The sequence below is a fragment of the Pteronotus mesoamericanus genome, unplaced genomic scaffold (genome assembly GCF_021234165.1).
Source record: "Pteronotus mesoamericanus isolate MK-2021 breed Mesoamerican mustached bat unplaced genomic scaffold, CSHL_Meso_final scaffold_128, whole genome shotgun sequence".
In the NCBI taxonomy this organism is placed as follows: Eukaryota; Metazoa; Chordata; class Mammalia; order Chiroptera; family Mormoopidae; genus Pteronotus; species Pteronotus mesoamericanus.
In genome coordinates this window covers 1972207-1997366 of record NW_026555305.1, presented here as the reverse complement: position 1 = coordinate 1997366, position 25160 = coordinate 1972207, and the positions used below count along the sequence as shown (strand labels likewise).

Genomic DNA, 25160 nt, shown 5'->3' with positions numbered 1-25160 from the left:
CACAATTCAGGTGTCTTCCCGCACATCCGAATGTCACCTTTTGGAGCCTCTGGCTGTGGCTGTGTTTGTCCCCTGATTGTAACCAGGTGCCTCTATGTGGCCCAGGAGTCCCCCGAGCATTGAGGCCCCTCCTGCAGCCCTCAGGGGTGTCCCTGTGGGGCTCAGAGCGCCGACCCCTCTGAGGGTGGGGACACCTGCCTACAGCAGGAGCTGCTCCGGCGCCCACTGTCCTCGACCCCCCGCAGACCCTGTCCTCAGTCTGCGGGTGCCGAGTCCTGGAAGGTCCTGGCCAAGGCGCCGATGTCCTTAGCGGCTTCCCCTGAGGGGTCCTCCCCAGGAGAGAGCCCTCGGGCCACAGGGCCAGCCTGGCTGCTGGGCTGAGCCCAGAATCAGGAGACAAGGGACCCGCGAGGCGGGAGGGAAGGAGCGGGAAGCCTCCCTGCGTTCCCGGCTGCAGCCGCTGGGGGCGCTGCCGGGCTGTGGGCGGTGGGAACAGCGGGAAGGGACTGGGTGCTGAACGCGTGCGGAAGATGCATTTCACAGCGTTTCCTAATGATTAAACCTGGGGTGTGGGAAAGGAGTCAAGGGGATGCCCCACATGTGTGCTGTGGCCGCAGAAAGGTGGGGTTCTCTCAGCAGAGATGGGGGAGACGCTGGCAGGAGCCTGTGCGGGGGAGGGGCGGGCACTTCAAGCGTCCACTGAAGAGAAGGTCACGGTGGGATGTGTGTCAGAAACAGCAGTGACGTGCCAGGTTGGACAGATGAGTTTGGGGACCTTTAGGGAAATGCCTGGGCTGGAGACACAGATTGGGAGGTGATGCTACGAAAGTGACATTTAAAGCCATGAGTGCGGATGCGGCCACCAAGGGAGCCAGGGCTGTGGAAGAGGAAAGAACTAGGGCTGGTCACTAAACCACCTCTCCTGACAGTGGGGACGCTCATGTCGGTGACTCACCAGGTTGGTGACAGCCAGGTCTCCCCATTATATGTTAACGGTTTGGTCTTTGTCATTCATTAGTAATTTAAGAGGCGACATTCTGAGGTTGCCCTACTGTGCGCTTCATCACGTCTGCACTAACCCTCCTCAGCCCCTCTGACACCTTCCTCCCAAGACAATGAAAATATGGTGTTAGTCCTATGCCCCCCTCAGCTCTTATTAGTGGGATGTGAAGTGCAGCCCAAGGAGTCTAGTCAATAAGATGGTGACTATGTGTGGTGTCAGATGGGCCCTAGAATTATCGGGGACATTACTTAATAGCTATATCCATGTTTAATCACTGCGCTTGACAGCTGAAACTAATATAATATTGTATGTCAACTGTAATTGAAAAATAGTATAAATCCTGCCATTGCTGGTGTGACTTAGTGGATTGAGTGCCAGGCTGTGAAGCAAGGGGTCACTGGTTCGATTCCCAGTCAGAGCACCTGCCTGGGATACTGGCCAGGACCCCAGTAGGGGACACACAAGAGGCAGCCACACATTGATGTTTCATTCCCTCTCTTACTCCATCCCTTCCCTTCTCTCTAAAAATAAATATATAAATTATTTTTAAAAGGAAAATACAAAAATATTTAAAGTTAAAGAAAAGTGATAACTTGGACTTCAGCCCAACGTTCTGACAGCAGTTTTATGGAGAACTTTGAGTATTTGGTGACAAGCCCGCAAGTCATTCTGGTCTCAAGTCAATTTGGATCCACACAATTCAGTGATGAGACAGGGCCCAGTTTGGGAAACAGACTTAAATCTACACTTAATTGTTTTTCTCCCTCGGGGAAGGAAAGGCAGTTCCTAATTCGCCACAGGAGGGTGGAAAGTCCGTGCCGTTTTCTCCACCGTGGGGCACAGTCAGCGGAAGGTTCAGAGGTGGCTCTCAGGGCAACGGAATGAAAGTCTCCGAACACTCGCTCTCTGCAAGTACCCGCTGTGAGTGATTTCTGGAGCAAAGAATGGAGCCCAAATTTTCTCATTTAAACATTAAACGTTTTATATGTGGGATATTGGGGGCTCGTTTTATTTCAGCAAAAGCCACAGAACAGACCTGAGGCCGAGAGCGGCGAGAGCCGTGGGACTGGAACCCGCAGGAAGAGCAGCCCGGGTCGCACGGGATGGCAAGGTGAGGGACCTGGGGACAGGGCTCCGACCAGAGCAGGAGCTGAAGGGAAGGGCCCGGCAGGAGGCTCGGGGACCGGGGCTCCGGGTGCCGAGGGTCCTGCACCCCGTGCCCACGTGACCCTAAGCTCAGGTCGTCCCCAGGGAACAGGGTCGCTTTCTCTGCCTCCTGCCCAAGTTTGTCCCTGGTCTCCAGTTGTGCCTACGTGTGCCATCTTGTGGTCCATCTCTGATGTCACGTCCCTTGTTGTCACAGCCTGGTCCAGTGTCTCCGTGGTGCGTCCCCTGCACAGACACCTCCAGGGGCTGCAGCACCTCACACCCCGCAGGCGCCACCAGTGCCCTGCAGAGACCAGAGCTGCCCACACCGTCCTGATGCTGGCGGTCCCCTGTGTCACCTGCTACCTGCTGAACTCCTTTTTCGCTATATATGTCACTGCATGAGAGGGCCCCCTTCTGTGGTGGACGCAGCCCTCCCCCCGTTGGCTGCGCGTTCCCCTGCTCCCTGTCCCTCACTGCGGAGGCTTGGGGACCCTGGGGCTCCCGGGGTCATGGGCTGTTGGAAGTGGCTGTCTAATATGTAGATGTAGTGTTTATAATATTCTTTTCTGAAAAAGATTTTATTTATTTTCAGACAGGGGAAGGGAGGGAGAAAGAGGGAGACAAACATCGATGTCTGAAACAGTGATTAGTTGCCTCTTGCTCACCCCCAACTAGGGACCTGGCCTGCAATCCAGGCATGTGCCCTGACAGAGAATCGAACCAGCAACCTATTGGTCTGCAGGCTGGTGCTCAGTTCACTGAGCCACACCAGCCAGGTGTATAATATTCATAGTTACAGTACAGTTTACTAATCCTTCGCTGAATGCCAATGTTGTTCATACACTCCACCATGAACTTTATTTTTAAATTAAAGTACAATTGACAGAAAACCTTGTGTAAGTTGAAGGTGTCCAGCGTGTTTATTTGATGCATTTACATTCATTCATGCGCCGCAAGACGACGGTGACCCCCCTGAGAAAAGTGGGGTGTGGGTTCTGTCGCTGTGCGAACAGCATAGAGGCGCTCACACCTGGGCGGTCCCGCTGCCGCTCACCCGGGCCGCTGGGCGCAGCCTGGGCTTCTGGGCCACAAGCCTGCAGGGGGCGCTGTTGGACAAACAACACGGGATTAAACCAAGACGAGAAAAGGACGCTATCAAGAGACTTGATAAACACCAGAGGTAGGAGGCTGCTGCAGCCGTAACAAAACATGCTGTGCTACAGAAAACTTTTTCTTTAAATCTTCTCCTGAGGACATGTTTATTGACAGGGGAGTTGGGGGGGAGAGAAAGAGATCAGTTGCATTTAATTATTTTGCTGAAAACTCATGTTAGCATTAGATTAATTGCCCTTTAATGTGCACAGGTGAACAAACGCTTTTACTTTAATGATAATTTCTCCTTTACAACTTTTAACGTTTTAATCTTTTACAGTGAATATACATTCATCATATAAATTGCATGTTATCTATATGCACATGATTAACTTAAACAGCGTTGTTCACATGTATCACAGGGAGGCGTGGGGAGGGAGTCAGGAGCTGAGCGCAGGGTCGGCGGGGCGGGGCTCCGGGCGGAGGTGCCCCCTCCGCCCTCACTCAGGCGCCCCGCTGTGGCCGGAAGCCGGGCTTCCCTTCTTTAGGGGCGTGGTCATTAGTATTTCATCAACTCTTCATTGCTTTAAGTTGGTTTTTGTATTATACATGGCATTTTTAGCCATTTACAATGGGAGGGTTTGTCCACAACATGCAGCCACCTTTTTCAGGAAGGGATTTTCTAAGACGAATGGTTGGTCCTAGACACAGGGTCAGAATCTGAATCTTAAATTCTGATCTGAGGATGATCTGTCACAGTTTTGTAAGTGTAGTGATTTTATGTAATTCGCTCTTTGAAAACACTGTTCATGCACATACAAGAGAATTCCAAACACTGTCAAGAGTGCACAACATTAATGAGTCACATTGTCTTCCTGTTCCCTCAGTCACCTGAGTCCTCTCCCAGGAAACCCTCACAGTCACTTCTGATTTCTCCTGCAGGAAACTCTACCTGTACATTAATGTTGCTTTTATGAGGTATGCGAAAATACCTCAGGCCACAGTCCGGGGAAAATGTTTGCAAATCACTTGTTTTACACTATAGCTAAGAATCCTCAAACTCAACAGTAAGAAAACAACAACTCAATGAAAATGATCAATATTCTAGACATACTCTCCACTAAAGAATTTATGGCAGCCCTGGGTGGGTGGCACCGTGTGTTGGAGTGTTGTCTCTGCACCAAAAGTTTGTGGGTTTGATCCCTGGTCAGGACACATACCTAGATTTAGTGTACGATCCCCTGTCTGGTGGCCCATGGGAGGCAACCAATTGATGTTTCTCTCTCACATGAATGTTCCTCTCTTTTCCTTCCTCTTTCTCTGAAAGCAATGGAAAAAAAAGCCCTTGAGTTACTGTAAAAAACAAAAAAAGAACGTAAAGGTCTATTTAAGGAAGTGGCACCAAACCCGGAGTCACAGGCGAGGTGCTGCTCTAAGACCCAGCTCCCCGATGGCGTCTAGGGGACGGGTTGCAGAGGGGACTAAGGGACTTAGGGTCGGGGTCTCCACCGAGTGGTCAGCACCAGGGAAGGGGGTGGTTGGTCATTGCATCGGGCCCCATGTCAGCCATGGGCCGTTCTGCCTGGTTTCCCCCGTTCATTCCACTGCCGTCCCCAGAGACTAAATCGTCATGAGCATGTATTTGGACACATCAGACATTCCTCCCCGTTCACCTCTGCAGACGCCCGTCCGCAGCCCCCGGTCCTGCCCCAGGTGGCCCGGCTCCCTGCGCACCTGGGCCGGGCGGACACACGGGGGGTCCTTCGCCTCGTCCCCGGCAGCCCCAGCCCCTCCTGTCCTCGTCCCCTGTCACCTGGATCCCACATGTTCTCCTTCTTTGTTTTGTCTCTCATTTTTCCCACTTTGCCTGATAGTATTTTCCTGAAGAGGACATGGAAATTTAACTGTTAAAACTCTAAACACATGAGGAAACTGTAGGCTCTCCTAGCCCTTATTCACATCTTGGCCTGACATAGAACTCTCTGTTGGAAATATTTTTTCTTCAGAAATGGGGAGGTATTGCAACAACATCTTCTAGCCTCCAGGTGCATATTTGCTGTTTCTTGAAGTTTTCAAAGTCTCTCCCACCCTCTTTCTGAAATTCCATCCTGATGGGTCACGCTGTGCGTCTGTTTTTATGTGCTGTAGTAAGAATTTGAATAGGCCATTCAAAATGCAAATTTTTATCAGTAAACCTTGAGAAATATTCTTGAAAATGTTTAAATTATTTACTACTCATCTTTATTTTTACACAGATATTATATACCTGTTGTATCCTTTGAGTGACAGACTAATAGGTCTTTCCTCCAGCTCGTCCACACTTCTCCATTTGTATGGCTGAGTAGCACTACAGCTCTGGGATCTTCCTGTTCACCTGTTGAATTATTCATTTTTATGTTGATATTTTTATATTCCAAGAGACTTTTCCTGTTCTGTGACTGTGTACAATTGTTCTGTTTCAGATGCCACTGTCTTCCGTGTCTTTCAGAGAATATGGAGACCAGTGGAAGGGGACCCACGGGGCTCCTGGTTATCCGCTTCCGTGACATCAGGAACCTTTCCCTCACAGCACTTAGTCATGACTACACCTTGTCATTCCTGCCAACAGCCCATCGTCCCCACCGCAGCGGGAGAGTCACAGAGCCAGGGTGCTGCTCTTGCTCTGCATTCTGTGTCCAGACTCTAATCCTGACACAGCGGAGGCCTTGACATCCATGCGGGACGGTGAACTCGACTGTGGTTTGGAGCTACGTCCTGCTTCCCCTGGGGGTCCTCCTGAGCTGAGCCGAGCAGCCTCCTATCACGGAACTTTCTGGAACTTTGCAAAAGTTCACTTGCACACAAAGTGCAGAGTCACAGCAAGGGAAGAGAGTAAAAAGCGAGGAAAATTCCTAGGCAAAAGGAAAGGGGAAAGTGAGGCAAGAAAATTAAGCCTGGCCAAACAGTCTGAAAAATTACAGCCAGCTGGTGAATCGCAAGACTGGATCCCCCCTAACCAAGGACACTTGAGAGCAAATAGTTTGTACCTCTCCTCCCTGACCAGAGAACACGCAGCATAAATCACCCTGGTTGGGGGGGAAATAAACAACAGAGACCCAGTTAATGCCATTTGTGGCGGATGCACCTAAGGACAGATGACGTCAGGAGGACAAATAGAAAAAAAAAATTAGAGCCAGACGAACCCAAGATAAAAGCAAGACAGTGAAGCTGGCCAGAGGATAATCCCCAACCCCTCTTATTGCTCAGCGCTCAGTTTGATGCATCAGTGTATTAAAAACAGCCCTCAGAAGCTGACGGGTATTCTGCCGCCACCCTCGCCTGAGATTCTCACCCTCAGAAGAGAGAGAGAACCCCCCCAGACAGAGACCTGGGGCGGCCCGCTCGAGAGCTCATCCATGGCCCCGTTTCAGACTTGACGTTTTCTCTCCCGAGCTCTGAGGTGCCCTTGAGGTTATCAGCCAGGGGAGCACGGGCAGCTTGATGGGCTTAGTCCCCATTACGTCTCCAAAGGCGCCTTTTTCTGCGACTGTCCAGGGAGCCGACTGCAGCCCCGCCGGACGCACTCCTTTCCTGGAACAGGTCCAGGACCCGGAGCAGCCGCGCCCAGGCTCCCTGCAGCTACTTCTGCCCTAACCCTTCCCTAGTGTCACTGTCCCCAGCTGTCATAAACATGCTTTCAAAATCCCCTGGGCTCAGGTTGTGGAATATTTTCCAGAGGAAGTCACACCCCCACATACCACACACCACACACCACACACCACAGTCTGGCCTGAGGCAGAACCGCTCAGGCCCAGGCCCGTCTTGTGACAACAGCTGCCAAGGGGCCCAGTGAAAGTGAGTCGCCAAGGCTCCCAGGGAGCACCACCTGGGCTCACCGCGGCTCCACCCCCCGCTCTCTGAGCCTCCTTTCCCCTGTCCCCCACAGAAATCCCCTACCGAGTGCCCAGTGGTTTCGCTCTAAAGATTACACCTGACCCTCTACATAGATCCCCTGGCGTTACTGCCGGAGACACATGAGGTGGCTCCTCTGTTCGGAGTCACCAACACTCTGTTTTTGGAGCGTTTAGAGACATTCTGTCTTTTGCATTTATAAAACCACAACACAAGAAACATCCTTGCTTAAATATTTATGAGCACATGTGTGATTATCTTCTTAGGATAAATTCCTAAAAGAGGAATTTCTCTGTCAAATTGCAAGCACGTTTAAGTTGCTGAGACCTTTTGCAAAAGCTACTTCAGGAATTTTGTCCGAGTTTTCAACACCTTCAGCCTTTACAACAGCGTGTGTTCCCGACCCTCTGGCTGACGCTCATCATTTTCTTTTATTTTTACCAAACTGATAGATTTTAATTTTTATTCCTATTTTTCTTATTCCACATTCTCATTTTCGTTTACGAGTATTTATCACTGATATAACTGTTTAACATTTGCCCTTTCTTCTTTTCCAAATTGTTTCTTATATTCATTATGTTTTCCCTGAGTTGTAACTATTTTTAAATATTGAATCCAAGAAGGAAGGAAAAGCAGCGCCCACATTCGACTGGTATTGAGGGCAAGGCCCGTGTCGCCGGGAGCCGGCCTGGCCCTCCCTGCGAGGCCGCGTCCCTCTCCGGTTGGACACACGGGGTCTCACAGGACATCGGCGTCAGACGAGGACACCCGAGACCACGGCGGCGACAGACGAAACGGCACCACGTGCCCTGCGTCTCCTCCGCAGGGACGGAAACGGGTGCGGGGCCGCCCGCGCACCGCAGCGCCCCCGGCGGCCGGCGGCGGGGAGGCAGCGTCTGTCCTGAGCCACCGCCTCCGCGCCGCCGTCTGCCGCGCCCCGGGCATTTCCTGAGATGGCCAGACGCAGGCTTGTCCCCACGTCCTGACGACGCGAATCGAGAGGGGCCCCTGTGCCCACAGACCTGGGCATCGCCACCCAGAGCCCTCGTCCTGCGCGCGACCGTCCCTCCGCCCCTCGCAGCGGCCCCGCCCCGGTGCGCGCTCCCCCTGCAGCGGCGACGGGGTCTTGGGCGCAAGCGCCCTGACTCCCGCGACCTTTGTCAACATTTTTACGCGTCTTTGAGTTTGGTTTGGGGCATGAGATTGTACTTGCGGAATGTGTGTTTGACGTAGAAAAGTTTTATGTTTTCCTTCATGGCTTTTCATCTCTGGGTCTTGCTGAGAGAATTTTTCATTCCACTATTGTAAAAACTTCATATATATTTCAGTCCAGGGGAGAGGGGTCCAATAGTGAAGGGAAACAGAGTTGCTTGAATTCTGGGGGAAATATGGGCAGAAGCAGTAGGTAGGGAATTCTAAGATGGAACTCCAACGTTTGCATCTTCTGCCTTACCATTTTATTAGTATGTACGGGGCCTACACGTATTTAATATGTGGTATGTTCAATAAATATTTCCTCTTGAGTTAAGGAAAGACTTAGGTGCCTGCTTATGTTGACCTCGTTTCAAAAGTACCACCAAGAGCCCCTAAGTGACATGCACGAGGACTAGCTCCAGCGAGGAGCGTTTATGATCATTTACAACCTTAGGGCGTTACATCACGTTTTGGTTAACATCTGTACACTCTAGTGGTTAAGTGCATATTCAGTACACTTTTGGGGGCAAACTCTATCTTGGGGATTTATCTAAGAACCACATACACAAATGAAGATCTGTGACTTTCATATGAAGAAAATTTTAATATACATCAATCTATGAGTCACACAGAGCTTTTGGGCTGAGAATACAAACTAAATACTTCCTGCATAGGTGCTGTCTGATATGGTAGCTACAAAAGGCATATGGCTTTTAAGTTAAAAGTAAGTAAAATTAAAAGTTCAACTGCTCTGCACACAGGTGACACTTCAAGTGCTCAACAGCCACCTGCAGCCAGTGGCCGCCGTGTGGGACCTGCAGACACAGAACAATCCCTTGGTCCAGAACATTCTATTGGGCAGATCTGCACTTCATATTATTTAGGTCTCCAGTCAGAACACTAGACCCATGAAAACTGAAGGGGACGATATCACTTCTCTGACAGACGACATCAGGTTTCTATCTGGGACGTGAGTAGATATTGAACTGCCATATAACAAAAAACCCAGGTGCCCGTGGGTCCGGTGGCTTCGGGCACAGACTGTTCCCAGGTGCAAAGGGGAAACACCTGTCCCCACACCTCCCTTTCCAGACTGAGGGCACTCTCTGAAATCTCACTTCCAGGGGCTGAGCTTTCTTCTAGAAGAACCCAGGGCAACGCTCTCAGCAGAGTGTGGGAGGCAGGGCCCCCTTGGGGAGAGGGATCCTAGGGAGGGAGGGGGGCACAAGGGCGGGGGGGGTGGGGGTGGGGAGGCTCCCCCGGTATCTCCAGAGCGGCCGTTCTCACAGTGCGGTCTGTGGAGCCCTTGAAGTTTCTAAGAGCCTTTCACAGGATCTACAAGGTAAAACTACTTTCATAGGATTAAGGGCATCATTAGCCTTTTCACGGTGCCAACATTTGCACGGAGGTGAACGTAGCAGCAACGGGGGCTGGGACACCCGACGGCAGTAGCAGGCGCTCCTCTCCACGGCCCAGTCACAGACGGGAAAACTAACCAGTGTCACTTTAACAACATGGTTAACAGATTGAAAATTATCCTCATTGCCCTGGCTTGTGTGGCTCAGTGAATTGAGTGCTGGCCTGCGAACCAGAGTTTTGCCGGTTCGATTCCCAGTCAGGGCACATGCCTGGGTTGCGGGCCAGGTTCCCAGTTAGGGGTGTGCAAGAGGCAATGACATCCTGATGTTTCTCTCCCTCTCTTTCCCCTTCCCTCCTTCCCTTATCTTTAAAAATAAATAAATAAAATCTTTTTGAAAAGAAAGTTATTATCATTGCTAAATCATCATCCTTAAGTCGAATTTTTAATATATTTTGGCTTCTGTTCAAGATGGCCGTGTGGGTAAACGCAGTATTCCCATCACCCCACAACCAAATCAAAATTACAACTACACTGCAAACAACCATCATTCAGGACAGCCTGGAATCTAGCTGAACAGCAACCCTACAGCTACGAAACTGAAGAAATAACAGTGAGACTGGTAGGAGAGGTAGAGTTGCGGAGTGGGCTGGTCCCATACCTACATGTGGCAGATTAAAATCAAAAGGGTTATGTCGGCTGCCCCCTGAGGAACGAGGAATGCCAGCCCTACGTGAGGCTCCTCAGCCCAGGGTTTTAGTGCCAGGAAGACAAACCTCCACAACTTCTGGTTGTAAAAACCAGTGGTGATTGCGGCTGAGGGTGATGTAGGCTGCTGGCAGTTCCTCTTAAAGGCCCGCATGCACAGACTTACTCTAAGCTCAAGTGCTGGGACAGCAGCTCAGAAGGCACCAGGAACATACAGGGAGCAACTGAACTGTCTGGCATCAGGGCGGGAGCTGAGGGGCAGCTTCCTCCCAGACCCTAGTACTGGCAGAGGCCATTGTTCCTTTTATGGGCCATTCTGCACTCGGAGTTGGCAGGCAGTTTCCATATCTGAGTCTCCCACAGTCTGGCTCATACATTTTTCCCCTGCCCCAGTGATTCTCTGAAATCTCACCCGCCCTCCCCCCAACTGGCGGGCCCACCATGGCCCTTTCTAGTGATATTTCCATACAGACAGCCTATTTTGGCTCATGTTGTGGATTTTCTTAAAATCTCTCAAACAAGCAACACCTGGCCTAGACATGCCATGTGTCTCCATGTAAATGGCCCCAGGCCCTGTGCTAGCGGCACTGGCCCTGGTTGGCAGCTCGGCCTCTCCCAGGCACCTCCAAGCCCAGCACAAGTAGTAGCCACCTGCAGATTGCTTTGTAGCTCATGCCAGGTAGCTCAGGACAGAGCACAGTTGGTGGCCGACCATGGCCTGCACCTCCCAAGAGGTCCCTCAGCAAGTGCAGCTGATAGAGAGCTTCAGGTCTCAGCAAAGCACCACCCACCACCTCCACGGCAACACACTCTAGGGAGGGACGCAGCAGCCACCAGAGCCTCCGTGGTGGTTGCAGCCAGTCCTCACAGCCGATCAGCCTGGGGGCAAATCCCTCCCATTCTCAAAAGCAATCACGACACAAGTGCATGGGGCGCACCTAGAGTGCCCAGGTCACGTGACCAGGGAGGCTGCGCCACGGGGCCGCCCGGGACACCTACTACACAAAGACACTCTACGGCGACCCGAAGACACAGCAGCTCTACCTGACCCATAGAAATAAACACAGGGGAAACAAAGAAACATGTGCCAAATGAAAGAACAGAACAAAATTCCTGGAAGAGAACTAAACAAAATGGAGACAAGCACTCCACGAGATGCAGAGTTCAAAACACTGGTTGTAAGGATGCTCAAAGACCTTAGGGGAATAGTAAGTGAAGTTAGTGTGACCTTCAACGAAGAGATGGGACAACATGGAGGTAGAAAACATTATCGATGACAATTTAATTACTGAAGTGAAGAATACATTACTCGGATCAACTGTAGAGTAGTTGAAGCATAGGGTGAAATAAGAGATTGGGAAAATAAGGAAGCAGAAGACACCCAACCAGGTAGCAAAAAGAAAAACAATGCAAAAAAATAATGAGGATAGTATACGGAGCCTCTGGAAGGACTTCAGCCGTGCCAATATTCGCATCATGGGAGTTCCTGAAAGAGAGAAATCAAACTATTGAAATCCTATTTTTAAAAAAATAATTTGGAAAACTTCCCTAACCTAGTGAAGGAGGTTGATGTACTAGTCCAGAAAGTGCAGAGTCCCAATCAAGATGAACCAAAAAGGCCACACCAGCAAACAACATAATTAAAATACCAAAGGTTAAAGACAAGGAGAGAGCTTTAAAAGCACCAAGATAAAAGCGATTAGATACCTATAAGGGAGCTCCTGTAAGACTGTCAGCTGATTTCTCAACAAAACCTTTTTGAGTCAAAAGAGATTTGGAAAAGCTTTCCTTTTTAATTAAAGGGCAGATAAAGAGCTTCCCAGACAAGAAAAACACTAAAGGAGTTTATCACCACCAAACAGTATGACAAGAAATGTTAAAGGGCCTTCTTTAACAAGAGGAAGTAAAATTTTAATAATGAATAATATGGCTATAAATTTATATTTATCAAAAATTATTCTAAATGAAAGCAAATGAATTGCTCTAGGGAAGTTCTCAGGAGAAAACCAGGACTTTGGAAAACTTGGGTCTCACCACGGCAGCCAGACAGCTTCCCAGAGCTGACAGACGTTTCCAGTGGGACCTGCGGTAACGTTAACAAACGTGATGTTTTGATGTAGTGTAATTACACACCTCAACACCGGGAGATCTCTATGACTTAGTGAAACAGTGCATTATTTTTAAGTAATCATGCATTAGTACGAGACCCACTCAAGTATTGTAACAATGAATATTTTGGAAATATTCAATAGCACTGTTTCAGGTTTCACTTTGCCAAGAGCTTTTCAGAAATTACCGCTTGTGTAGCTTTAGAGTGTGATCAAAGATGACTCTCCACACTCATCTGCAGAGGTTACTAAAAGGCCTCCTCTTGCATGTTTGTATGAGGCTGTATACTTTTTCATATATGGCAATGAAAATAACACATTAAGCGCAGAAACAAACTTGAAACGCAGCGGTCTTCTAATCAGACCGACAAGCACTGAGACTTAACAAAAATGTAAAATGTAAGCAGATCCACTCTCCTGACTACCTTCTGTATTTAGGAAATAGTTATTTTTCATAAATAATTATTTCTGTTAACATATATAGATTATTAATGCTATTCTAAATGAATTAATAAATTTTCTAACTATTTTATTCCTTGTGTGGGAAATACTGGTGGCTATAACCCACACAGACAAAATTGTTTGGGAGGCTGTCCCTATTTTCTAAGACGGTAGAGACGTTCTGAAGCCAAAATGTTGGAGAGCCGCTGAATAAAACAGCCCGTGGGCCGGGATCAGGGAGACACAGGGACAGAGAGTTCTCGGTGCAGGAGGAGGGGTCGGGACTAATTCCGGGGTCCCCAGACCTGACCCTCAGGGTCTCAGCCCCAGGACCGAGTCTGCGGCTGGGGCTCGCGGTGCTGGGAATTTCCCTTCTCCCTGGGGATTTCCCTTCTCCCTCTCCTAGGTCCCTCCACCTGGATACTCATGACGCTTCCCCAATTCTCATTGCCATTGGGTAACCGAACTCCAGACGAGCCAATCAGCGTCACCATGGTTTCGGGTATAAAGTCCTCACCTACACCTGAAATCCTTCCCCGTTTCCACGGGTAGTCGTGTTCATGGGGCCCCAAACCCTGCTCCTGCTGCTCTTGGGGGCCCTGGCGCTGACCGAGACCTGGGCCCGCGAGTGTCCCCTCGGGAGGAAACGCTATCGACCCGAGGGGAACGAGGAGGCCCAGCGGGGGCGCAAGACGCAGGGACAGCGCGTCTCCAGCAGCCCCGGCCCAGATCCCAGACCCCCGTTTCCCGCCTCGGACCCGCCCCTCTTCCTTTTCTCCCTCGCTCCTCTCCTCAACCTTTCTCAGTCCCCCGGGTCCCCCGCCCCTGGCCGCCCGACCGCGGACCCCGGGCGCGCGTCCTCCGCTCACCCAGGCCCCCACACCCTGAGAATTTTCAGCGTCCTCGAGTCCCGGCCGGGCCGCGGGAAGCCCCGGTACATCGTCGTCGGCAACGTGGACGACACGGAGATCATGCGGTTCGACGGCGACGCCGCGAAGCCCAGGCTGGAGCCGCGGGTGCCGTGGCTGGAGCGCCCGCGCGTGGAGCGGGAGGACCCACGATTGTGGGAGGAGCTGACGCAGGACATCAAGCACAACGAGCAGACGATTCGAGGGAGCCTGGGCAAGCTGCGCGTCCAGTACAACCAGAGCGAGGACGGTGAGCCGCGCGCGCCCGGGTCCGGGCACGACCCCCATCCCCACGGACGGGACGAGATCGCGCCGAGTCTCTGGTCCCAGCGACACCTCGAGGCTGCGAGACCAGGCCGGTCCCCAACCTGGGAGGAGCCTGCGGGGGTTTTTACGGGGTCTTATTGTTATTCAGTTTACCTCTAATCCCCGTGGGTAGGGTCGCACATGGTCCAGTCAGGGGAACACCTGTCCTCGGGGCGGGGCTACGGGGGCTACGCAGGAGGGGCTGACCTCCCCGGTGCGGTCAGTGCCGCACACCCACCAGGAAATCAGTGGCTGCATCATGGGGTCGGACGGGCGACTTGTCCGCGTGTACAGTCTACTCGCCTACGATGGCGCCGACTACCTCTCTCTAAACGTGGACCTGCGCTCCTGGACCGCGGCCGACACGGCGGTGCAGATCACCGGCGATCACAGTATGGCGCAGAAATTTGATGTGGACTACTGGAGACTCTGCATGGAGAGCCTTTGCGAGCGCTGGCTGCACCTGCTCCTGGTGGAGGGGAAGGAGACGCTGCTCCGAGCAGGTACCGGGCGCGGGCCCCCCCGGGGAGGGGTGTGCGGGCTCGGGCGGCTCCTACAGGGAGAGGAGGGAGGTGGTCAGTGTCGGAATCCCCCTCCTGCTCCGGGGAGGAATCAATCCCCCAGGTTCCCTTGCTCTGTGACTCCCCCGCGGGCCCAGCTTTCTCTAAAGGATAATAAGGGACCCAGCCTCTCCCTGGAACAGCCACAGAGGTTCCCTCACACCCTGCAGCCACCTGGTGCCCAGGACCCGCTCCCTGGTTCTGCGGCTGAGACATCTCTGGAGGCCTGACTGCGGTTTTCGGAGTCATCAGCCTCCGCCTGAGTCTGTGTCTCCCCTTAGAGACCTGGATGCTCCTACCCTAGGCTCTCGCCCCGATTCTGGAGCTTTCTAAGAAATAGAAGCTTGTTCCAGATGCCTCTGTTGAGGCTGCTGTCTGGGTGGTGCGCTCCCTTCCTGGATCCCAGATATTCTGTCCACTCTCAGGGTGCCACATGAGCGCTGCTGGAGTGTCCCCCTGACCATGTAAAGTTCCTGAATTCTCTCACCCCTCCCCTCAGACCCTCCAGAGACACACGTCACCCGCCACCCCATCTCTGACCGTGAGGTCACCCTGAGGTGCTGGGCCCTGGGCTTCTACCCCGCGGACATCACCCTGACCTGGCAGCGTGACAGGGAGGACCTGACCCAGGACACGGAGACTGTGGACACCAGGCCTGCGGGGGACGGGACCTTCCAGACGTGGGCGGCCGTGGCCGTGCCCCCTGGACAGGAGCAGAGCTACACGTGCCGCGTGGGGCACGCGGGGCTGCCCGAGCCCCTGACGCTGCGATGGGGTGAGGGGGGGGCGTGGGCACAGAGCCTCTCCTCAGGGCGTCCCTGAGCGGGGTCAGGACTCGGGCCTGAGGGTGGCCTCTCGCCTCCCCTCGCAGACCCCCCTCCTGGGACCACCGTCCCCATCGTGGGCATCGCTGCTGCCGCCCTGGGTCTCCTTGTTGCTGCGGTCGCTGTGGCTGTGACGTGGAGGAGGAAGCGCTCAGGTGGGCAGGGGTGGGGCCGAGGTCCCTGTCCCCCTGGGGGTCAGCCCCAGGTGGCCGTGTGCTCCGCCTCGTGAGTGGGCATCGTACCCACACGGGTGCTGCCCATCGGGGGCCTGTTTGCCAACACTGATCCTTCAGTGAGACCCCTGGGAAAATGAGGGACAAATTTCTCACCTGATGACTCTAGCAATGGGGACGGGTTCCCAGCTGTCACAGGTCAGAGGGGAAGGTCCCTGCTGAGGACAAATTTAGATGGGTAGTTGATCCAGTCCTCGCACCTGTACTGTCCCTGCCTTTCCTGATCCCACCCTGAGTGTTCAGTCACAGTTCTGGAACCTTCCCTGGACTTCAGGAGTGTGGGCCTCCTTTAGGGTCACGGGACCCAGCCTCCCCCCTGACTCCTCACAGAGCATTTGCTTCCCACAGGCGGAGGCGGGGAGAGCCGCGCTCAGGCTGCCTGTCAGTCTGGGTGTTGGGAGGGGACGTCTGGGACCCTGGGGAGCGTGTGGACGGGAGTCTAGGAGGGGGCTCCCCACGCCGTGACTCTGCTGCTGTGTCCTTCTGCAGAGAGGGACAGTGCCCAGGGCTCTGAGGTGTCTCTCACAGCTTCTGATGGTGAGGCCCTGAGGGCAGGACATGGGGGCACTGGGACCGAGGGGCCCAGGTGGGTTTTGGGGATCCTCAGAGTGGGACGTGCTGAGCCTGCGGTGGCTGTGGGGGATGTGAGCTGTTCTGAGACTGAGCTGTATTTTTTCATGACAACTTTCTTTCCAGTGTGACAGAGCCGCCTTGTAGGAGGCTTGGTGCTACAATAGTCATTCGAGCTTCTCCTTTGGGACTTTAAGAATCCCTGACTGCCGCTTCTGCACCTGGCATCAGAAAATGTCTGCATTATTTAAAAATTTTATATATATATGAGAAATAATTTAGTTAAAAGCTCCAAGGGGTTTTGTTTCTGGAAGGTGTTAGTCTATCTACACCTTCACCCCATTTGTTAAGTGGTCCTAAGTCACTTTAAGTTCATAAACGTACAATGAGGTGTGCCGTCAACCTGTGTGGGACAGAATGTGTGCCACGTGACAAGGGGACCTCATGGCTCCCCAGTGATGCTTCCTGTGCACCGACTGAGCTCCATGCACAATTCAGCATTGCTCCCTGCACATCTGAATGTGACGTTTTGGAGCTTCTGGCCGCGGCTGGTTTAGTCCCCTGATTGTAACGAGGTGCCGCTCGGACCCCAAGGAGTCCCCTGAGCATCCAGGCCTCCCTCCTGCAGCCCTCAGGGGTGTCCCTGTGGGGCTCAGAGAGCCGACCCCTCTAAAGTGGGGACACCTGCCTACAGCAGGAGCTGCTCCGGCGCCCACTGTCCTCAACCCCCTGCAGACCCTGTCCTCAGTCTGCGGGTGCCGAGCCCTGGAAGGTCCTGGCCAAGGCGCCGATGCCCTTAGCGGCTTCCCCTGAGGGGTCCTCCCCAGGAGAGAGCCCTCGGGCCACAGGGCCAGCCTGGCTGCTGGGCTGAGCCCAGAATCAGGAGACAAGGGACCCGCGAGGCGGGAGGGGAAGGCGTGGGAAGCCTCCCTGCGTTCCCGGCTGCAGCCGCTGGGGGCGCTGCCGGGCTGTGGGCGGTGGGAACAGCGGGAAGGGACTGGGTGCTGAAGGCGTGGGATGAGGCATTTCACAGCGTTTCCTAACGATTAAACCTGGGGGGAGGGAAAGGAGACAAGGAGGGCGCCCCACATGTGCGCTGTGGCCGCAGAAAGGCGGGGTTCTCTCAGCAGAGATGGGGAAGACGCTGGCAGGGACCTGTGTGGGGGAGGGGTGGGCATTGCAAACATCCAGCTGAAGACAAGGTCAAGGTGAAGATGTCTGTGAGAAACAGCACTGAGGTGTCAGGTTGGACAGATGAGTCTGCGGACCTTTAGGAGAAATGTCTGGGCTAGAGACACAGATTGGGATGTGATGCTACAAAAATGACATTATAAACCGTGAGCGCGGATGTGGCCACCAAGGGAGCCAGGGCTGTGGAAGAGGAAAGAAAAAGGATTGGTCACTACACCGCCTGTCCCAACACTGGTGACATTCATACTGGTAATTCATGCAGTTTGATAATGGCCAGTGTCCCCATCACACACTCACCATTTGGTGTTTGTCATTCATTAGTAATTTACGGGGAGACGTTCTGAGGTTGCCCTACTGTGCGCTTCATCATGTCTGCACTACCCCTCCTCAGCCCCTCTTACACTTTCCACCCAAGACAACAAAAATATGATGGTTGCCACTGAACATCAGTCCTGAATATTTATTAATAGGGTGTAAGTACAGCTCAGGGTACATAGTCAGTTACATTGTCGTGACTACGTATGGTGTCTGATAGGTCCTAGATTTATTGAGGTTACTCAATAAGCTATGTAAATTTTTAATCGTTCACTGTGCTTTACAGATATACTAATAGAATATTCTATGTCAATTGAAGCTGAAAAGTACAAAATATTTAAAGTTTAAAAAAGTGATAACTTGGACTTCCTGCCCGACATTGTGAGAGCAGTTTGGGGGAGAAATTTGACTATTTTGTCACAAGCCCAGACTGTTTTCTCTACGGGGCGTGGGGGGCGGGGGCAGTAAAGTCAAGCGAAGATTTAGAAAGTGCCTTTCATTTCGACACAATGAGAATCTCCGAAATCTCGCTCTCTGCAGTTACGCCCTGATCGATTTCTCGGAACAAATGCTGGAACCCAAGGTTTTCTGTTTGTTGTTGGGCCTATGTGGAACACCAAAAATTGGGGGCTCATTTTATCTCAGTAAAAGCCACAGAAGAGACCTGAGGCCGTGAGCGGCGAGAGCCGTGGGACTGGAACCCGCAGGAAGAGCAGCCCGGGTTGCACGGGATGGCAGGGTGAGGGGCCTGGGGACAGGGCTCCGACCAGAGCAGGAGCTGAAGGGAAGGGCCCAGCGGGGAACACCGGGACTGGAGCCGCTGGCGCCGAAATCCCTGCACCCCAATGGCCACGTGACTCTGAGCTCAGCTCCAACCAAGGACAGGGGCCCTGTTCTCTGCCTCCTGCCCGCCGTTCAGAGGCCGCGCGGAGGGAAGGCTGAGGGGCCGCAGGGAAACGAAAGTCCTTCCTTGGCTGCCGCTCTGACGCTGCCCCTCGGTCCTGGGCCTGCCTCCTGGGCCTGTGGTCCTGGGCTCAGGGCGGGCTCCGCAGTGGGGTTTTTATATTCCCCCAAGGAGGGGACACCGTTAGCTCCCTGGCTATACATTGTCCTGACAGAGGTCATTAAAATAATCATCAAGAATATTTACAGCCTTGGCCAGGACACTCCTTTGGTGGGAGCGTCGCTCTACAAACCAAAAGGTTGGATGCCGCATCCCTGCTCAGGGCACGCACCTAGGTTGCGGGTTCGATCCCCAGTCGGGCCAATATGGGAGGCAACTGATTGATGTTTCTCTCTCACATCAATGTTTCTCTGTCTCTTACTTTCTCTCTTTCTCCCATCCCCTCTCTGTAAAATCAATAAACCATGCCCTCGGGCGACAATGATATATTTTAAAAAGATGACCAGAAGTGATACCAAACACGAGACAACCATTTTTGAAACAGAGAACCTTGTTTCCCTGCCTCCCTCCCCTATCTGTAAGGACCAGTCATCGTTCTCCAAATGAACCTGCTGCCCACGAGTTAGAATTGCAGAGATTTTTCTTCTTCTTCCCCACCAGTCTAAAAAAAAAAAAAAAAAAGACTACTTCATCACAAGTTGATGCTCACCAGACAGGAGGGACATCTGGGGGTGGGGTGAAGGGATTTAGAACCACAGATTTGTAGTTACAGACTAGTCACCGGGATGTACAGTATAAAACAGAAAATATAGTCAGTAATGTTGTCATAACTATGGGTGGTGCCAGGTGGTAATTAGAGCTATGTGGGATCATTCTGTAAATGACATAAATGTCTAATCACTGCTCTAGGCCTAAAACTCATAATATTGTATGATGAATGTAAAAAAGAAAAGGAACACTAAGATCCTTTTTTTAAAAAATGCTTTAGGTCCTGGCTGGGTCGTTCAGTTGGTTAGAGCGTCATCCCCATAAGTGAAGGTTGCGGGTTTGATCCCCAGTCAGGGCACGTACAAGAACCAACCAAGGGATGCATCAAAGAGTGGAACAACAAAATGCTCTCTCTTCCTCCTCTCTCTTTCCCTCTCTCTGAATCAAATTAATAAAAATTTTAAAGGAAGAATCAGCTAGTGAATACATAAGCAGAACAACAAATCAATGTTTCTCCCTCTCTCTCTCTCTCTAAAAATCAATTTAAAAAAAGAAATGCTTTGTGAGACATACCAATTACAAAAAGGGCATTTCTGATTTTTCAATTTTTTACTTGATATCAAATCCTGTGTAAAAATATAACACAATTTCAAATTCTTATTTTTAAAATAACATTCTTTAGATTGTATGTACAGAACTATTTAATGGTTCCAAATATTTTTAGGCAAGTTAGTCAGCCACATTTTTAAAAAAAAATAGGTTTTACTATTAAGAGGAAAAAAATTTTGTCATTTTTCATATTCATGTCCCAAGAGAGGACCTTGGATCAGAGTAAAAGGAATTCAAGCTTTTGTCCTGAGTTTTCCTTAGAGGCTCAGGCATCTTCAGACCTTTCACATGTAAACACTGTGAGAATAAGAATTTATTTAAGGATAAAAGATTTAAGGCCAAGACATTATTTAAGAAGAGTCACATAAAACTCCTGGAAACACATAACATGCCTTAAACTATGGAGAGGAGCACGTTCAGGAAGTCAGGGGGCCGCGGCGTCGCAGAGCCCCGGAGGGGCTGGGTGTCCAGGGTCCGCTCCAGCGGCGGCCTTGACCGGGCTGGGGAGCCGGCTCCAGTCCTCGGAGGCGCGGCCGTCGGGGGCGGGCGGCGGAGAGGGCGCCCCCACCAGGTGCGGGGTGGAAACGCAGGGCTGCTCGCACTCGGAGACTCAGGGCGCTGGGCTCCCAGCGTCAGGGGGAGAGGAGAGGGTACCAGACCCCGCCCTGGGAGGAAGGGAAGGTCCCGTGGGCGACTTCCCGATAGAACGATACCCTGTGAGGGAGCCCCCGTGTGCTGTCCGGGGGTGGGGGGGCGTTGCAGACTGGTGCGGCCGCTGTGGGAAACAGTGCGGAGGCTCCTCAGAAAATTAAAAATGAAACTGCCTCATGAACCCATAGTTCAGCTTCTGAAAATACATCCAAAGAAACTCAGAACACTGATTTGAAAGAATATATGCTTCCATATGCTCATAGCAGCGTTATTTGCAATAGCCAAGGACTGGTAGCAGCCCAAGTGCCCATCAGTAGGTGAGTGGGGGAAAAGGTTGTGGTACATTTACATAATGGAATACTACACAGCAGGAAAAAGGAGCGATTCTTACCCTATGCACGAGTCCACGTCACCCACGACGTTCTAGCAGCTGCCCCTCTCCCCCAGACAGCGGCCGTGGACCCGCATGTTGGAGACGCAGCCGTTGCCTGTCTGCCTGGCCCGCCTGAACGACCCCTGAACCTGAGGTGGGGTCTCACCTGCGGCCTCCAGTGTGACAGCTCCCTGCCGAGGGGCCCGGGGACGCGGGGCTGGGCGCCCCACCTGCTCCGAGGTTTCTCAGGGGAGCGACCTCAGGCCCAACAGCCAGCGTGGCAGGCTGGTGTCAGAGGTCAGGGCAGGCTGGTGTCAGAGGTCAGGGCAGGCTGGTGTCAGAGGTCAGGGCCGACTGGTGTCAGAGGTCAGGGCACTGCAGCCCCCACCGAGAGCCATCCTGCGGGTGAACCTGAGGATGCGGAGGGTCCCAGGTGAGGCCTGGGGTGACCGGTCCCCAGCCCCGCAGGAAAGAGCAACTTGCCAAAGCCCTCCAGTCAAGGCGGGCCTCACCTGGCTTCTGGCACCTGAAACGTTCGTCCTTTCCCAATTTTCCAGCCTGGAAGTCTCCATTAGAACCGCCTGTAGTTTCCTTTCCTTTTAAAAGATTTTATTTATTTATTTTCACAGCAAGGGGAAGGGAGGGAGAGAGTCAGGGACAGAAACATGGATGCAGGAGAAAAACGCCCACCGATCGCCTCTGGTAAGTGCCTCGACCAGGAACTGAACCGGCAACCGGACCTGTGCCCTGACCGGGAATCGACCCGGCGGCCTTGCCCCTGGCAGAACCTCGCTCAGTTGAGCCACCTGGGTCAGAGCCACCTGTAGGTTTCCAGGAAATTCCGTGCCCAGCCGTGCCCTGCGCCTGCGCCGTCCGTACTCCCAGCAGCCACGCAGGCAGCTGCGGCACGTGGAGCAGGAGCCGGACTCGGGCAGAAACCCGCTGGGGGGCGCGCGGGGCGCCGCGGAGCCCGTGTCATTACCGTCCCTTCTTCCTGAGTCTTCTTGTCTTCAATGTGCTTGTAAACAATGCTCACTTACACTATCTTTTACATTTATTTTTGACTTTCACTTCCCATACAATATTATATTAGTTTAAAATTACAGCATAGTCACGAGACACCCGTAGACCTTATGCAGAGATTCCCCCTGACAAGCCTGGTGCGCACCTGGCACTTCGCTTGTCACCACAGTGTCGCTGACTGTGTTCCCCGTGCTGCTCGTCACACCTGGGGCTGTCCTGTCGCTGACGGTTTGCGCTTCTCAACCCCTTCGTCTGTTCTACCCCGGCCCCCAAGCCCCCTCCCATCAAACAAACATCAGTGATTTTTTAATTTTTTAAAGTATAGTTTACATTCAATATTATTTTGTATTGTACATTAATTGTAACTTAAGAGTAAAAAATTATTTTTTCAATTAAAAAAAGAGCCCTGGCGGGTGACTCACATGTTTGGAGTGGCGCCCTGTGCACCAAAAGGCTGCATGTTCGATTCCCCGCCAGGGGGCGCGCGAGAGGCAACCGACCAGTGTTTCTCCAGCTCCCTTCTCTCTCTAACAATCATTAGAAACATAGCCTCAGGTGAGGATTAAAAGAATAAATTTTAAATTTAAAAAGTGAGAAAGCAAACAACACGGAGAGCGCTGGGTCTTCCTTCGGGAAGGTTTATTTCTGAGGCTGCGCCGGCCCATCCGCAGGGTCCCGTTAGTCGCGCAGCTCTGCGCCCGGAACCAGGGTCGGAGGGAGGCGGCGCCCCGCGCAGGGTCCGCTTCCCCGCGCTCCCGCCGCTGGGGGCGCTGCCCGGCGAGCTGCGGTCGGGCGCCTGCTGAGGTCCCAGCACCACCCGTGTCAGAACACCTAGCAAAAGAAAAAAGAAAACAAAAAAAAAAAATGGGTGAGAGAGTAACAAAGAAAGCATTGATGTCCATATTATTCTGCAATAAGTAAAATATTTTCCATCACCTGAAATAGCTATTCGAGGTCTATGTGCTGACAGTCTGTGGTAATTTGCACGATACTTGGAAAACAAACAGAAGCCATGCTCTCTTTTTCCATATGGAATCCATACTAAAGGGGAGAAAAATCCTTAGTCAAATAACCAAATGACTTAATGTAAAGAGAACGTCTGTTATGAACAAGGGCGAGTTCCAATGATAACTGTTCGTCGTGTCAATAAAATCTGATCTAATCGGGGGCCAGGGAAGCTCCCCAGGAAAATCCCACGTGTGGAGTCGAGACGTGACAGTGAACCAGACGCGCGGGCCCCTGCGGGGGACGTGAGCGGTGGGGACAGAGCGGACGGATTCTTCCTCTTTCCACAGCGGACGCGACCTTGGATGCGGACGCGACCTTGGATGCAGACGCGGCCAACAGCCGCCTCTCCGTCTCCGGGAACCTGGGGCGAGGCCGCTGTGCGCATCTGGACCAGGAGCGCGGGGCGCGTCCCGACAGGCGCGGCGCCGCCCTCTGCGCGCCGGGCTCCCCGCGGCGCCCGCGGGGCCGGCGTTCCCGGGAGGCGGACGCGGGGACCAGCGCGGAGCGGAGCCGGGTGTCGGCACGGAGTCCGCTCGTCGGCAGGACCAGGGCGTCCTCTCTTCGGAGCGGGGCTTCTGGGCCGTGAGCTGCGGGGACAAGGACACCGTCCTGGCCAGCGCCGAGCCGGTGACGGCGCCCATAGTCGGTCCCCACTTACGCCGCGTGGGCGTTTTCCTGGACGTGGGAATGGGGACCATTTCCTTTTATCGCGCGGGCGACGGCTCCCACATTTTCGCGTTCCCTCCGTGTCTGCGGCAGAGCCCCTGCGTCCGCGTTTCGCCCCTGCAAGCCCGGCGAGGGACGCGGGCGCCTCCCGCCGCTCCGTCCCGGGTTCAGTCCAGCGCGGCCAGTGCGGCCGGGCGGTGCCCGACACGCCGTGCGTGCTCGCGGCCGCGGTGCCCACTGCTCGGCTGGTCACCCAGCGCCGCGGGAGCGCGGGACGGTTCCTGAGTCCCAAATACGAATTATGAGAAAGTTAGACTCCCCATATGAAGTATTATTATAGTTGTTTTCTTTGGAGCTTGCTTATACTATTGTGCAATAAATATGCTCTGAACATTCACATCAACTGCCAAAAGTGTTCCTTTTTATTTTCTAAAAGATTAACTAGGCGTAGCATGGAGGTTGTAGACAAAATAAAAACGTGTATATGACCCAAGGGACAAACTGATTTTCTCTATGAAGCAGAAACAAACAGACGGGCCCGGGCCGGGTGGCTCAGTTCAATGGTGAGTGGGCCGCGCACCAAAAGGCCGCGGGTTCCATTCCGAGTCAGGGGACGTGCCTTGGGACACATATGAGAGACAAGCGACTAATGTTTCTCTCTCTCAACAACAACAACAACAACAAAAATGGGATGCGTGTGCCATTTCATTCAGCAACAGAAAAGCACTCATTGCTTCCAAGCGCACAGGAACGTCCGCGAGTCACTGGAGGGAGGCAGGAGGCCTCAGGAGCAGCTCCACCAAGGAGGCTCCTGCGCTTAAATAACCGTTATGTCCTTTATAGTGTTCAGCGGCAGTGAGGCTTCATTGGTTTTCGGCGTCGAGTGGTGAGAATTGAAACGGTCACAGAGAACGTTCCTCAGGTGACACACAGGTGACTCCGCCACAGTCCCCCCTGGGCCGCTGCCCCGTGGCTCCTTCCCCTTCATCACAGCAGGGTCCCCGCGCGAGCACCCCAGCGGGGTCGCTCAGCTCAGAGTAGACGGGTTCTTGTCGAAGTAAAACACAGATTTTCTAGGGAGAGGTTAGGATGGGGCAGCAGGGGCAGCAGACTGGCCGAAGTGCCCGGTGGCGGGCAGAGGGTCGGACGTCAGCATCGCGGTGGAGTGAGACCACCCCTTAAAGTGACAAGTCAGACACTGTGACGCTCCGCGCTCAAGCACGTCTGCCAGGCCCACCGATCAGAACGAGGGGAAGGGCGGTCGGGGACGGACGCGACGCTCCGCGGCCCCAGTCGCCCTGCAGCGCCCCCGGCGGCCGGCAGAGGGCGCGAGGGCAGGAGGGACGTGTGGTGCCGCCCTGCACGTCG

The 25160-nt window shown here is 53.0% G+C and overlaps 1 protein-coding gene across 1 annotated transcript; it reads left to right on the top strand.

The window, feature by feature from the left end:
- The first annotated feature begins 13503 nt into the window (after window positions 1-13503).
- LOC129082579 (class I histocompatibility antigen, Gogo-B*0201 alpha chain-like) lies at window positions 13504-15770 on the top strand. Its single transcript, XM_054588291.1, has 5 exons — window positions 13504-13567; window positions 13817-14101; window positions 14382-14660; window positions 15217-15492; window positions 15589-15770. The coding sequence occupies exons 1-5, from the start codon at window positions 13504-13506 to the stop codon at window positions 15768-15770; spliced, it is 1086 nt and encodes a 361-aa protein (XP_054444266.1).
- The last annotated feature ends 9390 nt before the right edge of the window (window positions 15771-25160 follow it).

Excerpts from the sequence above, each read along its gene's own strand:
- LOC129082579 (XM_054588291.1), top strand. The coding sequence starts at position 13,504 with ATGGGGCCCCAAACCCTGCTCCTGCTGCTCTTGGGGGCCCTGGCGCTG. Across the intron at positions 13,568-13,816 it reads GCTGACCGAGACCTGGGCCC|GCCCCCACACCCTGAGAATT; the intron begins GCGAGTGTCCCC and ends CCGCTCACCCAG. Across the intron at positions 14,102-14,381 it reads GTACAACCAGAGCGAGGACG|TGCCGCACACCCACCAGGAA; the intron begins GTGAGCCGCGCG and ends CGGTGCGGTCAG.